The 15148-nt window shown below is 37.3% G+C and overlaps 1 protein-coding gene across 1 annotated transcript in view; it reads right to left on the minus strand.

Moving 5' to 3' along the window:
- The window catches only part of stat5a (signal transducer and activator of transcription 5a), an 88577-nt gene that overhangs the window by 12981 nt on the left and 60448 nt on the right, over positions 1-15148 (minus strand). The window contains exons 6-14 of the mRNA XM_079891613.1: positions 14418-14592; positions 12597-12727; positions 10660-10811; positions 10328-10483; positions 6453-6632; positions 6095-6182; positions 5145-5267; positions 4497-4589; positions 2449-2655 (exon numbers count right to left, since the gene is read on the minus strand). Of these exons, the coding sequence (XP_079747739.1) occupies positions 2449-2655; positions 4497-4589; positions 5145-5267; positions 6095-6182; positions 6453-6632; positions 10328-10483; positions 10660-10811; positions 12597-12727; positions 14418-14592 (1305 nt within the window). The remainder of the gene's footprint in view (positions 1-2448; positions 2656-4496; positions 4590-5144; positions 5268-6094; positions 6183-6452; positions 6633-10327; positions 10484-10659; positions 10812-12596; positions 12728-14417; positions 14593-15148) is intronic.

The following is a 15148-nucleotide window of genomic DNA, read 5'->3' on the forward strand; positions in this document are numbered from 1 at the left end:
ATTACTCATTGTTAGTTAATGTTAGTTAATACATTAACTAATGTTAACTAACTGTTTCACATACATTTAACTTTTGATTCAAGCATTTCCACAAATGTTCTCAGACGTTTGGACCCCACTGCATGAAGGCATCAATCGCGAAGATTACTTGGTGTCTATCTGTGCAAGTGTGTGCATAGTGAGTATCAGTGACTTGTGCGTAAATAAACAAAGCCATAAACGCATACAATGCCTAAATTCCAAAGGCCTCTGTTGGGAACACTGCCCGCTTAATGTAGCAGATCAGCACATGGCCATTTTCAAAGGCAGCCACAGCCTTAGGCCTGCCTGCACATCAAAAGCTCTCCGATCAAACCTCACTTTCTGAATAACCATTAACTATTGCAATGGACGAGAAGCAATGTCAATCTGATCGGCTAGCATGCTGCCCCAGGTCGGCGGATCGCCACTTAAAATGAAGAAAACAAAGCCAGAATGATGAGAGACTAGTTTAGGATTAAGCCATCTGTGAGAACATTGCTCGATAAAGGCAGTGCTGTTGAGTAACAGAGCAGCAGGTCACAGTCATGGTCGAAAAATGTGTTACAAAAGAACTGGCCATGTTGCTTTCGGCTTAACTGAAGCTCATATAAAGCTCATGACCAATAGGGAAGAACAAAAATACTTGTATTGAAGAACAGCTAGATGGAGCGCAACTAAACGCAGGGGTTTAGAGATTTCGAGATGGGTTTCAAAAACAGCATGGGACACGTCATTATGACTGATTACTGGATGATTTACATTTTAGACCCAATATTGGCAGTCAGTTTGCATTTTGCTTCACCAATGAAAATAGCTCAAAAGTTTGGGTCAGTTAATACTTTTTATATACTTATACAGTATACAATACTTATATACAAGGATGTATTAAACTGAGTGACATTAAGGACTTATACATGGTTACAAAATATTTTTATTTTAAATAAATGCAGTTCTTTTGAATCTTCTATTCATGAAATTATCCTGAAAAAAATTCAACTGATAATAATAAGAAATGTTTCTTGAGCACCAAATCAGCATATTATAGTGATTTCTGGATAATGTGACACAGGAGAAAATTCAGCTTTGTCATCACAGGAATATATTGCATTTTAAAATGTATTAAAATAGAAAACAGTTATTTTAAATTATAATATTTCACAAAATTACGATTTTACTGTATTTTTGATCAAATAAATACAGCCTAGGTGAGCAAAATTTACTTATTTAAAAATAAAACTTTTGAACGGTAGTGTGTGTGTATTTATATACATGTATGTGTATACATATCTGAAATATAAATACAATATTTGACCTCACTTAACCAACAGTCCATTAGTCTTTATCTTGCATAATCTATTTTTATTGATCTATGTATTTTTTGTGTTTTCTTTGATAGGTATTTCCTTCTATGCATTTTTTTTCACTAGTATGGATAGACAAGGAAAAACAGATTTTACAGAAGAGTTCTGGGGCCGTATTCACAAAGAATTTTAAGGCTAAAAGTAGCTCCTAACTGGCAAATTTAGGAGCAACTCCTAAAAATAATGGGCGTGTCACTCGTAACTTTAGGACTCCTAATTTTTTTGACTAAGAGTAATTCACGAAGCATTTTAGCCCTAAAAGTAGCACCTAAGCCTGGGACAGCTTAAAAGAAGTCGAGAGGACTCCTAACTCACTAAGACCTATTCACAAACCGCTTTTTGTGGCATTTCACGTTGCGATGTTTTGAAATGCGTAAGCGGCGGCTACAGGAGCTTCCAATCGCGAGGAACAATTTTGCATTGTAGGCATAACTAGGGATGCAATAACGCCACCAACAACAACCAAAACTAGGCTACTCATTGCATGTAAACTATTTGTAACGTTTCATTTGTGAATCACATTAAAATGTTCTTCTCTTTGCAAACGTAGGCAGAGACATATAGTGACAGATTAATTCAATAATGTTGCAAAGATATTGCATCAATCCATATGTTTCATTAGGCTACTAGGCTATTGTTTTGCCTTACTCTTTATTCATTTAGGCTATTTATTCAGTTATTCATCATCTTCCGTCCTTGTGTAGCGCACGCATTCTCAGACCTGTCACCTGTCACTCATCATCGTAGGGGAGGTGTTTGGAATCATTCCCGCGTTACAATCATCAGCCAATCAAGGTGGTCACTTCAGTCAAGCTCGTGCATGAGTAATGAAGTCATCCATAGCAACGAAGACTCACTCTTAGTTTAGGAGTTGTCATTTTTCTTTACTAAGAGTAGGTCTGAAAGGCGTTGTGAATAACTTTTAAGAGAAAACTCCTAGCTAAAATCTTTTAGTGCGATTTAAGAGCACTCGTAGTGGTAAGATAAAATGCTTTGTGAATGCGGCCCCTGACCTCTTAAACTAATTCAGTACAGTACTGTGGTTGAGATTGAGTTGTGTATTTACCCTGTTAAACTGTGACCAGGTCATGGTCATGTTGCGGTATTCCTCCGGGTTGACGCTGGAGCTGCTGAAGGCTTTCTGAGCAAGGAAGACGAGATTCCCCTCGGACAGACCTCGATTTGACTGCACTTCTGCCTTGTACTTCATATTCAGAGCCTCACACAACTGCGGCCATAACACCTTGTCAGGCACAATAAAGGGCACCCGTCCCTGAGAGAGAATGAAAAATATAGGACCTTATCAAAAACTTTATTCATCAGGCAGGTTCTCAGTGGGTCACAATCACTTTGGTTTTAAGCAAGGGCATACAATTTAGTAGGGAAGCAAAATCCAGCGACTACTGAATTGCCCCTAGCAATAATTTTGATCAAACAATTAAAATAAATGTATATGTAACCACTGTTGTAATTTTGGCCACATCTGAAATATAGGGGTCGTACCATTGACATTACATGAAAAAGTACGTTAGAAAACTGATCTTTTAAGGATGTGCATTTAATGCATGCAGTAAGGTAAGTGTTTAAAACGTGAACAGTTCAGCTGAATGTTAAAGTTGACCCTCTTCAACTAAATGTTGTCAAACTGAATGTGCATAGCAAACTGAAATATCCACAAAAATAAAAACAACACTGAAATAAGAGCATGTGGTTTATCTTTCGATCAGATGCACGTGAAAGTTGTGTTTGTTACATTAGCAACAGTAGACTCCTGGTTGAAGTTTCTTCTAAAATCATTGATGGTCCAGTTAATTTTTGATATTAAAAGAATATACACTACAGCATCAATAAGAGCACCCTGGCCCCTAAAAACACTGCAATTTGCACACTGCCTGCAAGTGCTCTACATACATTATGTATATGTACTCTGATGCTGATGTACTGTATGTTGACGATTGCACTATATGGACAGAGTAAAGTTAAGTATCTGTTAAACAGCCTTCTTGTCGTCATTACTGACTTTTAACTTATAACATTACAGAACTGATTAATTGAAGTCAATATAGACTCAAAACCTCAAATCTCTGATCACTTTTTTTTGGTGTTATGAATGTATGCTTGTTTATGTAATTTATGATATTCTAGCATAAAGTACAGAAAGCTAAATTGTAATGTTGTTGGTTTACATAATCAAAATCATGTTATGAGTGGGTTGGCTACCATGTCTATAAATAAAGGCTTCAGATTACTTGAAATTGTAGTCTAAAGTGCAAAAATGTCCCCACCAATCTCAAAATGAAACCTACGCCCTTGGTTTTAAGCTTGTTTTTAGGAAAAGAACAGAGAAATTTCATGACAATATAGAGGGGTATATTACATCAACTCCTTCACTCACCATATCCTGCTTGATTTGCATAAGTATCTAACATGTTCTGTACGCATGCCATTCACTGCTGCCCTTAAGAAAAATTTATTAGTGACTCATAATGATATGATACTAACTAGACATCTCTTGAAAAACCTAATATGAACTACATGTATTGTTTTTATTCTGCTTTTTGTAGTTTGACAGCCACTGGTCACCATTCACTCACTTCTCCTTTTGTGTTCCAGGGAAGAAAAAGTAATACAGGTTTGGAATGACATGAGGGTGAGTAAATGATGACAGGATATCCATTTATGGATGCACTGTTCCTTTAAGGAGAATAAGGGTACAGTAAAGGAATGTTAGTCATATGTCGTTAGCCATCCAATCAACACCAACGCTATGAAACATGACAGTTTTGTTTGTTGTGGGGAGTTTGAAATCCTGGTGAGTGGGAGAGAAATTACATTACGTATGGTTTGAAGAATTAGTCTTGTGTGTTGTCAAGTCAGGGGTGATTTTTGATGCTCAACACGGTTAAGTTATAGGATGTTTAGTTATTGCCACATGACCTGGGAATTTATTTCCACTACTTTCTTGTGATTTCGCCATACAACGGCCTCATGAGCTTATAACAGGGACAGCCTCCCTGGTATTAAGTACTTTGCTCGAGGGCACAATAATGATGGCCTGAACTTTAACCACCACACCACCCAACCAAAGATGCACTGATGTTATCAGGAACTAACCGGTTCAGCAAATGCATTGTCCCATAGAACTGTGGCTGTAGCATTGTTGTCTTGACTTCCATGGACAATTACCACCACAGGCAAAGAGAGAGTCTGGGGGGAAATGTGTGGATGAGAAAAATGGATGAACCAAGTTGCAATTGACTTTATTATACATAATCACTTTAATAATATTAATTGTACAATAACATTCAAAAATGTGGGGTCAGTAAGATTTTTTCTTTTGAAAGAAATAAATTATACTTTTGTTCAGCAAGGATGCATTAAATTGATCAAAAGCACAACAGTTTTCAATACTGATAATAATATTTTTTTTCTTGCACAGCAAATACTGAAGACTGGAGTAATTGCTGCCATTAAATAAATAAATAATAGAAACGTTTTGAAAAGTTTTGAACAGAAATGTGTAGCATAAATATAACAACTATAACTGTTTGTACTGCTAAATATACAAAAAAATTATTTCGACTGAATTAACCAAAAAGCAACTCCAGTCTAAAATGTACATAGTAATTTTTTTTTTTTTAATTAATGACAATCTATGTGATTAACATAGAAATGTCTCAGTTATAATTATTTCTACATCCCTATATGTGGTTCGTAACAGTTCATGAGACAGTTCAATATTACAGTTCATCTCAATCTCACCTTAACCTGAAATACCAGCTCATTTCCGCCAACACTGAACTGTGATTCAAACAAAATGGTGAACTTCTCCTCTGTAACAGACTCCGCTCCTCTGCGGTCTGAACGCCTGATCCGCTTCAGAGACTATAGGACAAATGAGAGAGAGAGAGAGAGAGAGAGAGAGAGAGAGAGAGAGAGAGAGAGAGAGAGAGAGAGAGAGAGAGAGAGAGAGAGAGAGAGAGAGAGAGAGAGAGAGAGAGAGAGAGAGAGAGATAGAGATAGATATATATATAGAGAGAGAGAGAGAGAGAGAGAGAGAGATATAGAGAGAGAGATAGAGAGAGAGAGAGAGAGAGAGAGAGATAGAGAGATATAGATATATATATATATATATATATATATAGAGAGAGAGAGAGAGAGAGAGAGAGAGAGAGAGAGAGAGAGAGAGAGAGAGAGAGAGAGAGAGAGAGAGAGAGAGATGATTGATTTCTTCTTCCCATTCAACTTCCCATGAGTCACTTCCACACAAAACACCCTCCCAAAAATACTTAGGCTACATCTACAAACGTCATTCACAGTATATGAATCACGAATGTCAAATTAGACAACAAATTGCCTAACCAAGTGTTTATAATAAAGAAAGTTTCATGTTTTTCATTTCATGTTTTAGTCATTTTTCATTTAAACTTCCTTTTATTATAAACAAATAAAATATAGTGTACAAAAGTAAGACAGAATTACTTGGGTAACAAGTAATTGTTACACTTTCTGGTTAACAAATGTACAGAAATAATATCATTATTTTGTTATTGTTTGTCATGGTTGATATGTAACCGAGAATAGATATCTGTTCTCTGAGGGCACAGAGTAAATTATGAATAAAATGAAATGGTGGCTTACAGCGTACTTTGAAACATTCACACACTCTTACAGACATTTTTTCTAAAGTTAGACAGACACAGTGCACTCACCATGTTTCTAAAGTGTGCACTGAGGGTGCCTGTGGTCTGGTGGTACTCCATCACACAGTTGTTATTCAAGATCTCGCCACTGCTGTCACTGTTAGACAGACACATATACAGAGAATATTATTTAGCATGTAGACGTAAAGATGGAGATAAGAATTTTAACCAAGATCAGAAGTGGCAAATGCAGCTAAAAATTGGGTTTGTGCAAAAAAAATGTGTGTGTGTTCATAAATGTAGGATTGTGTATCAGGGTGCCTGATGAAACATGCTTTGTTTTAGCAGCTCCAGGCATATTAGGCCAATGAGTAATCAACAACACGCAAAGGAGTTACTAAATACAGTGTGTTGTGTTTCTGCTCACTTTCTGGTGTTTTCATTCTTGAGCAAGGCCTTGGCCTGTTGTTCGCTGATGATGGTGGCTTTAACCTGCGGTGGGTTCATGTGCACGTTGAGTTTCCCACCTACCAGCAAACGCACTGTCGCTGCAAATTTAGTTTGTGTTTTCAGCACCTGAGGAGGCTGCTTTTCGATGATAAAGGTACTGCAGAGAAAACACACACACACACATATTTACTGTAAATCCTAATCCATAAAACACACAGTATATTATCTACAGGAAGAAACACATGTACACTATCGTTCAAAAGTCAAGGGCCAGTCAGTTGTTTTAAAGAAATTAATATCTTTATTCTTCAAATATGCATCAAACTGATAAAAAAAGGGACAGTAAAGACATTTACATTGCTACAAAATTTTAATTAAATTTTACATTCGCTCGCAAAAAAGCTTGCGAGTTAATGCAAAGTTTCTCAAGGAGAAAGAAGGAGAATGCAAAGCGCTGAGATATATTTCTTCCTCCCTTCTCCCTTATGTGTATGGGTATGTGATCCATACTTTTGAAATTTATTTATTAAAGAATCCTGAAAAAATGGTTTCCACACAAAATATATTAAATAAATATATAATATATTTTCCCTTATTTTTCTTATTTCTTATTTTATAGTAAAGAGATGATATGGAATGATGAGAAAAGGGGGAACTGGATCAGAAAATGTCATGGTAACACTTTATTTTGATGGTCCCCTTTAGACATTCTGTTGACTATAAGTAACACATACATGTCAACTAACTCTCATTAGAGTATTAGTAGATTAATATCTGCTAACACTTTATTGTGATGCTTCCCCAACAGACATTCTACTGACTATTACTTACTTTTCAAGTGCATGTCAACTTATTCTACTAACCCAAACCCCTTATTCTACATACCCTACCCCTAACAGTCTACTAATACTCAACTAACACTCAGTTAGTTGACATGTATGTGACATGTTACATAAAGTCAAAAGAATGTCTAAAAAGGACCATCAAAATAAAGTGTAACCAAAAGCACAATTCCTATTAAGCTCAGTTGTTTCAATGACTGCTTGGCCTGAGGCACCAAACACACACACATGAATGTACCCCCACATTCATCCCCTGTGGTAGGTGTGAACACTGACAAAAGATATGATGAGAAAGAGAGTGAAGGAGAGCAGAAGTTTGTAGACATCCCCAGTGTGCCACAAAAGTGACGACTGAATGTCTCTGACAAATGGCCTCTGTTGATTTCTCAGAGATTCACACGAGTATACACAGGGTGAATGATACATAAACTAATTTGGCACCGAGATGTTAATCTTTTGTTTTCATAAAATGTGAGAATGAACAATGTGAAAGGATTTCGTCATCATTAAAAGGAAAAATTGCGTCATCATTCACACTCATGACTATCTTTCCTTCAGGAACAGAAAAAGACTGGGGATTTCAAGCTTCAAAAAGGAAGCAAAAGCATGATGAAACTATCATAAAGAGGTAAATTTGACTTGGTTGCTGAAAATTCTGATTTCCCATCACAGGAATAAATAACATTGTAAAATATATTAAAACAGAAAACACTTATTTTATTTTTGTATTGTATTTTATTTTGTTATATTTCACAATGTCATATTTTTCGGTATATGTTTTTACTGTATTTTCGATCAAACAAAAGCAGCCTTGGTGAGCATCTTACTGGCCCAAAACTTTTAGTAGAGTAAAGGACATTTAAGTTGCTAGTCATTGAAACTTGACGTATGCCCTAGTTTTCCTAGGTGCATAAATAATGGTTCATGATAGAAGCAGCAATTTCATGAAGAATGAACTTTCATGAACTAAGGTATATATTTTCTGTGAATAATGACTTGAATTTCCATCTGTTTCACAAAAAAGCTACTGTACTGTTTGGCTTTAGAAAACTAGGAACATAGTGCATGAGTTGTGTATGGCCCACTTTGATATATTTATAATGCTTTTGCATCCTTTTTGAAGCCCATTTATTGTCATTTCATGGAAAAAGTGACTGGCACAATTTGTGTAACACATATTAAAGAAAGTCAAACAGTTTGGAATGGCATGAGAGTAAGTATTTTTGGGGTGAAATATATCCCTTTAATATTTCTTTTTAGATTATTCATATTCATTATTCATATAGGTAGGTTGCAACATCTAGCTACTTTATGGGGGTGCCTCAGGGCTCAGTCCCTGGACCACTTCTCTTTCCCATCTACACCGTCATTCAGAAACATGGTTGTTCCTATCACTGGTATGCTGATGACACACAACTCTATATCTCATTCCAGCCAAATAATCTGATGGTAACTACTCACATCTCAGCCTGACAGACATTTCGGACTGGATGAAGGAACACCACCTTAAACTAAACCCTGCAAAGACAGAGCGGCTTGTGATCTCGGCCAACCCAGCATTTCATCACAACTTCCATTCAGCTGGGTTTGTCAACCATAACTCCATCCAGGACAGAACCTCAGAGTTGTGATTTATGATCAGTTGAACTTCACAAACCATATTGCTAGAACTGCCTGGTCCTGCAGATTTGCCTTATACAACATTAGGAAGATCCGGCCCTTGCTACACAATTCCTTGTCCATGATCTTGTTTTATCCAGACTGGACTATAGTAATGCTCTCTTGGCAGGCCTTCCAGCATGTACTGTCAAACCTCTGCAACTGATTCAGAATGCAGCAGCAAGAGTGGTCTTTAATGAGCTGAAGAGAGCGCACATCACACCTCTCCTCATACACTTGTACTGGTTGCCAATTGCTGATCACATCAAATTCGAGGCACTGATGTCTGCCTACAGAACTAGACCTATGTGCCCTCCAGAAGCTTGCGTTCTGCAAGTTAACGGTGCCTTGTGGTACCATCTCAAAGAGGCACAAAATCAATTTTTACGGACCTTCACCTGTTCCCTGCTGTTGGAATGACCTGTCTAACTCAACCCAAGCTGCTAAATCCGTAGCCATTTTCAAGAAACTGCTGAAGATGCATCTTTTCCGGTAACACTTGACCCATTAATACTAACACTTACTATTCTAGTATATCTGTTTAAAAAACAAAAACAAAAAATAAACACCTTGCTATGTGTACTGTGCTGGACTAATTGGAGACTGGTCACGGCACTTGCATATTGCTGCCGTTTTGTAAGTTTGTTTGCTTCTGTTGCTCTCCTCATTTCTAAGTCGCTTTGGATAAAAGCGTCTGCTAAATAATTAAATATAAATGTTCAACCCACAACCCAGACTCTATACTGAGTGAAAAAATAAACACACATACAGAAAACTGAAAGGAAGCTGATGTATGACTTTGAATGTGGTTGGCATGTCACCATGGCAACTAATATGATGCTTTCAAATGCATTGTGAAGTCAATATAATATATATTAATAAAATATATAATAAAAATGCATGATGTTGATTACAGTGAGGATATTGGTTGTGTTACTCCACTTTGCAATCACTTAAAGGGACAGTTCACCCAAAAATGAAAATTCTGTCATCATTTACTCTCCCTCAAGTTGTTTCAAACCTGTAAGAATTTCTTTTTTCTGCTGAACACAAAAGAAGATATTTTGAAAAATGTCTGTAACCAAACAGTTGATGGACCCCATTGACTTCCATAGTATTTTTTTTTTCCTACTATGGAAGTCAATGGGGTCCATCAACTGTTTGGTTACAGACATTTTTCAAAATATCTTCTTTTGTGTTCAGCAGAAAAAAGAAATTCTTACAGGTTTGAAACAACTTGAGGGTGAGTAAATGATGACAGAATTTTCATTTTTGGGTGAACTATCCCTTTAACCTTAACTGAACTGCTACTCTCTCTCTCTCTCTCTCGAACGAACACACACACACACACCTGGTGACTAAAGCTGAGATGATGTCTGTGATGGTGCCGTTGAGTTCGGTCAGCAGCTCTTCGATGGGGCCAGGAATGGGCAGCTGCTGTCTCAGATGCTCCGCCCTCCGGATCTGCTGACGATTCTGCCAAATGGTTTCTGCTAGCTTCTCACACCTGTGCACATGCACATAAGCAGAAATGTGTAACGAAAACATGAATGAAAGATCACAGGTTGTGTATGTGTAATGTAAATGCAAAGTGTTTGGGTTAATCTGTAGTAATTATAATTAACTTTAGCTTTAAAAACAATAGAGGTCTATGATACATCCTAAGTAAGTGTGTGTGCGCACCATGACTGCAGTATGTCCAGTCCTCCCTCGGGCGGCCCTCCGTTGCCAGCCAGCTGTTGACGTCTCTTCCACTGAATCAGCTCATCATCAAGAATCACCGTCTGCTGTTTCCGTAGCAATGCCAGTGTCTTCTGGTGTTTCTCTGCCAAGCCCTGAGCGCACACACACACACACACACTAGCTTGAACAGACGTGAACATATGCACTGTACTCATGTAAATGACAACGGCCCTCAAGTTTAGTACTGTACTTGAAAACGAATGTGTAACATCAAGTGGAACTGTTGTTTTCAATTTAAAGAAGACATATAATGGTAAACAGTATCTTTTGAAATGAATGTGTTCCTCTTTTTACCGGGTAAGCCAATCAAAACAGGTAATTTGTGTATACCTTAAAGTCGTGATAAAACAACATTTTCTTCTGTATTGTGATGTATACCCAAGTGAAATGGATTATCGAAGATACATTTTTTGATAAATAGAATGATCAAAACAGCATTTATTTGTAATAGAAGTCTTTGTAACATTGTTGTCTTTACTGTACCTTTTTTTATTAATTTAAAGGTGCCCTAGAATGTGAAATTGAATTTATCTTGGCATAGTTAAATAACAAGAGTTCAGTACATGGACATGACATACAGTGAGTCTCAAACACCATAGTTTTCTCTTTCTTATTTAAATCTCGTTTTTGAAAAACACCCCTGAAAAACAGGCGAATCTCCACATAACACCAACTGTGACGCAACAGTTGGGATCATTAATATGTACGCCTCTAAAAATTTGCATATGCCAGCCCATGCTCAGTGCCAGGCGGAACTGCACAGCCGAATCATCAGAAGTTCTGCAGGTGAAGAAACAAGCAGGAGGAGGATCATAGGGAAAATGGCAGATCTATCTACAATCTATCTATAATCGGATACCGCTACAGTTTAATTCGAAGTTGTTAGTTGCTCTGTCCATTTCACCACGGACTGTTTTTCTAACCTGGAACAATATCAAGCACCCAGGCATCTCTCGGCGTCTCAAACAGACGAAGGGGGCAATTTCAACTAACGTTATATTCCCGCAAGCGGTAAGTAGTGATTTTATTAACAATAATTTACAATGTGTTATCTAGATCCAGCGCGATATTGTTTTTTCCTCGATAGACATCGTGGCTTGCAAACGAGCGAACGAAGCATGGCAGTTGCTCAGTGTTTGGATGTACAAATGAACACAAAAATATTTTTTTAGTTCCTTCATCCGAGCCTCTGGAGAACCAGTGGGTTATGTGAATTTCTGATGTGTAATTGTTCAAGTTCAGACAGATAATCTTTCTCTCAAAGTCGTTCAACACTGTTTATGCATCAGTAAATCGCGTTGCAGTAAGATCTTCATTCACGCGATCAACAGGCTGTCATCTGCTCAATGCTGGAATAATCTAAATACTTAAAAAACTTCTCATGATTCGTTAATCCCGATAGCTGTAATAGTAAAAACGCATAAAAGCTGTAATAGTAAAAATTTTCCAGATAGTTCTACATGTAACGCCAGATATTTCATATGCAAGCATGTCAGCCAATCACAGCAGTGGGCAACAACACTGAAGTCTCACAGCAGACACGCCCCTTCAAACAGACTGTTCAAATCAATGGATGAAATTAGGCTAGGAAATATGCCTTTTATTTCTAAATTATAACAAATTTTGATCTAAAAAACATACTAACATTATAAGGGCACCCCAGGAAACATTATAAAATAATAAAATAATCCATTCTACGGCACCTTTAATGCATCCTTGCTGAATAAAAGTTTTAATTTCTTTCAAAAAAAAAAAAACTTGCTATAAATGTTTAAGACGTGGCTTTTAAAAGCATGTGCTACTAATGTTAAAGTTTGAGTGTTGCATTATGCTAATGCTATACACACTATTCATTCCGAGCGTGTATGTGTGAGTACCAGTCTGTATTTCTGCAGGGTGTTGGCCTCTCGGGTCAGCCAGGCCTCTACTGTGGCTCTCTTGCTGAGCAGGCTGGGCTCTCGTAGCTGTCGGTCTGCTGGAGGCAGCGTGGCCAGGCTTGATAACTGAGCTGCACAAAGCAGAGGAAGATTTATTCCACAAACATAAGTTTTGAAAAATAAAATTCCCATATTCTCGTATGTAGAAGAGGGATCTGGGTATGAAAAAAGTGGGTTGTGAATCTAGCAATTCCTGTGACAAACAGTTTTCTTTTTTTATTATAGTAATAATCTTTACAAATAATGCTTATTTATAAATTATTAGCGGTCTAAATTCAGACTTGATTTGTAATTCAATGGTATTCTACAGTATACAGTGCTATGCATACGTTTAGACACCCATGCTAAAGTTGACTAAAAAGAGGAATAAAAAATCATCTTTTGGTAATTGAACTTAATGCCTTAATTAAATAAAAAAGGAAAAATCCAACCTTTAAGGACACCAATTTTCTTTGTGAATGAATAATGTATCGTAAATAAATAAATGTTCTTCCTTGAAATACAGGGTGCATAAGTCTGGACACCCCTATGTTAAATTCCCATAGAGGATCCCATGCATCCTGATAAAGTTCCCTTGGCCTTTGGAATTAAAATAGCCCCACATCATCACATAGCCTTCACCATACCTAGAGATTGGCATGGGGTACTTTCCATAAGATCATCTCTCAATGCAAATCAAACCAGCTATTAGGCTAACTGAAATAAAACCATGCCAATCTCTAGGTATGGTGAAGGCTATGTGATGATGTGGGGCTATTTTAATTCCAGAGGCCAAGGGAACTTTATCAGGATGCATAGTATCCTGGATCCATGAAGTAACTGGCCTTTAAAAATAAAAATCTGCCTGCCTCTATGGGAATTTAACATAGGGGTGTCCAGACTTATGTACCCTGTATTTTAAGGAAGAACATTTATTTATTTACGATACATTATTCATTCACAAAGAAAATTGGTGTCCTTAAAGGTTGGATTTTTCCTAATTTTTTAAATTAAGGCATTAAGTTCAATTTCCAAAAGATGATTTTTTATTCCTCTTTTTAGTCAACTTTAGCATGGGTGTCTAAACTTACGCATAGCACTGTATATATGTGAACATCCAGACTGTTTTAATAAGGACATTTTTTGCTGTATGATGAGTTGAATGATAAAATAGTCATGGCTATGTGTGTGTGTGTGTGTGTGTGTGTGTGTGTGTGTGTGTGTGTGTGTGTGTGTGTGTGTGTGTGTGTGTATGTGTGCCCTTGTTTATATTACATTGTGGGGACCAAATGTCCCCATAAGAATAGTAAAACCTGAGATCACCTACATTGTGGGGACCAGCCAGCGGTCCCCACTTTTCAAAAGGCTTATAAATCACACAGGATGAGTTGTTTTGAGAAAGTAAAAATGCAGAATGTTTCCTGTGATGGGTAGGTTTAGGGGCAGGGGCAGTGTAAGGGGATAGAATGTACAGTTTGTACGGTATAAAAACCATTACGTCTATGGAGAGTCCCCACAAAGATAGTGAACCAGACATGTGTGTGTGTGTGTGTGTGTGTGTGTGTGTGTGTGTGTGTGTGTGTGTGTGTGTGTGTGTGTGTGTGTGTGTGTGTGTGTGTGAGTGTGTGTGTGTCCTGTAGCTCAAACAGCAAAGCATGGCTCTTACAATGGCAAAGTTTGATTTCCATGCAGAGAATACATGAACTGATGAAAAGTATATTTTGAATGCAAGGATAACAGCGTTTGCTGCATGTATAAATGCAAATGTGTGTGGACATATACCCTGTATTCTGAGGCTCTCCTGGTATTGTATAATGAAGTACTCCTGGTTGTGCTGTAGTTTTCTGAGGTCATTCTCTGTGTCCTGAGTCAATATTCTGAGCTCCTCAAACGCCTGGTTTATCTGATGGTACTTCTGCGACATGCTGTCCATCACCCCGCCCACCGGTGAGCTTGACTGCCAATCACAGACACACATGAGTGACAACCAACCATAGTTCAACGTTCAGTTTCACTAAAATTATGTTTCACAAAATTATAACAGAATATTTCAGAAAAGCATAAAGCATGATATAATTCAACTTTTTGTATGTTTTTGTTTTAGTTTTGATAAACTAGCAGCATGAAGGAAGTTTGTAGATACCTTTAAAACAACCTGATCAACGGTTCTTCTATGAAAATCCCACAAACCAAAGCTTCAATATGTATACTGTCCTTATCCTCTCTGTCCCATTGTGTATGAATAACCCACGCAGGTGAGGTTATTCCTCTATGCCCACGTAAGACTGGGTGCATGTACATGTGTGTTTGAGCAAACTAAATATTGTTTGTGTAGTGCATACATGGTATGTGAACATAAATATTATGCGTTGAGTGGATGTACAGGTGTGCCTAAGAACATAAGGAATGAGTGGGCATTTTCATGTGTATGTGAGCCTCTAGATTTACTGATATTGTCTTTAGTTTTATGATTTTATGGTATGTCAGTTCAGTTAATAAAATCTGAAATTTCC

Source organism: Squalius cephalus (assembly GCF_949319135.1).
Source record: "Squalius cephalus genome assembly, chromosome: 1".
Classification (NCBI taxonomy): Eukaryota; Metazoa; Chordata; class Actinopteri; order Cypriniformes; family Leuciscidae; genus Squalius; species Squalius cephalus.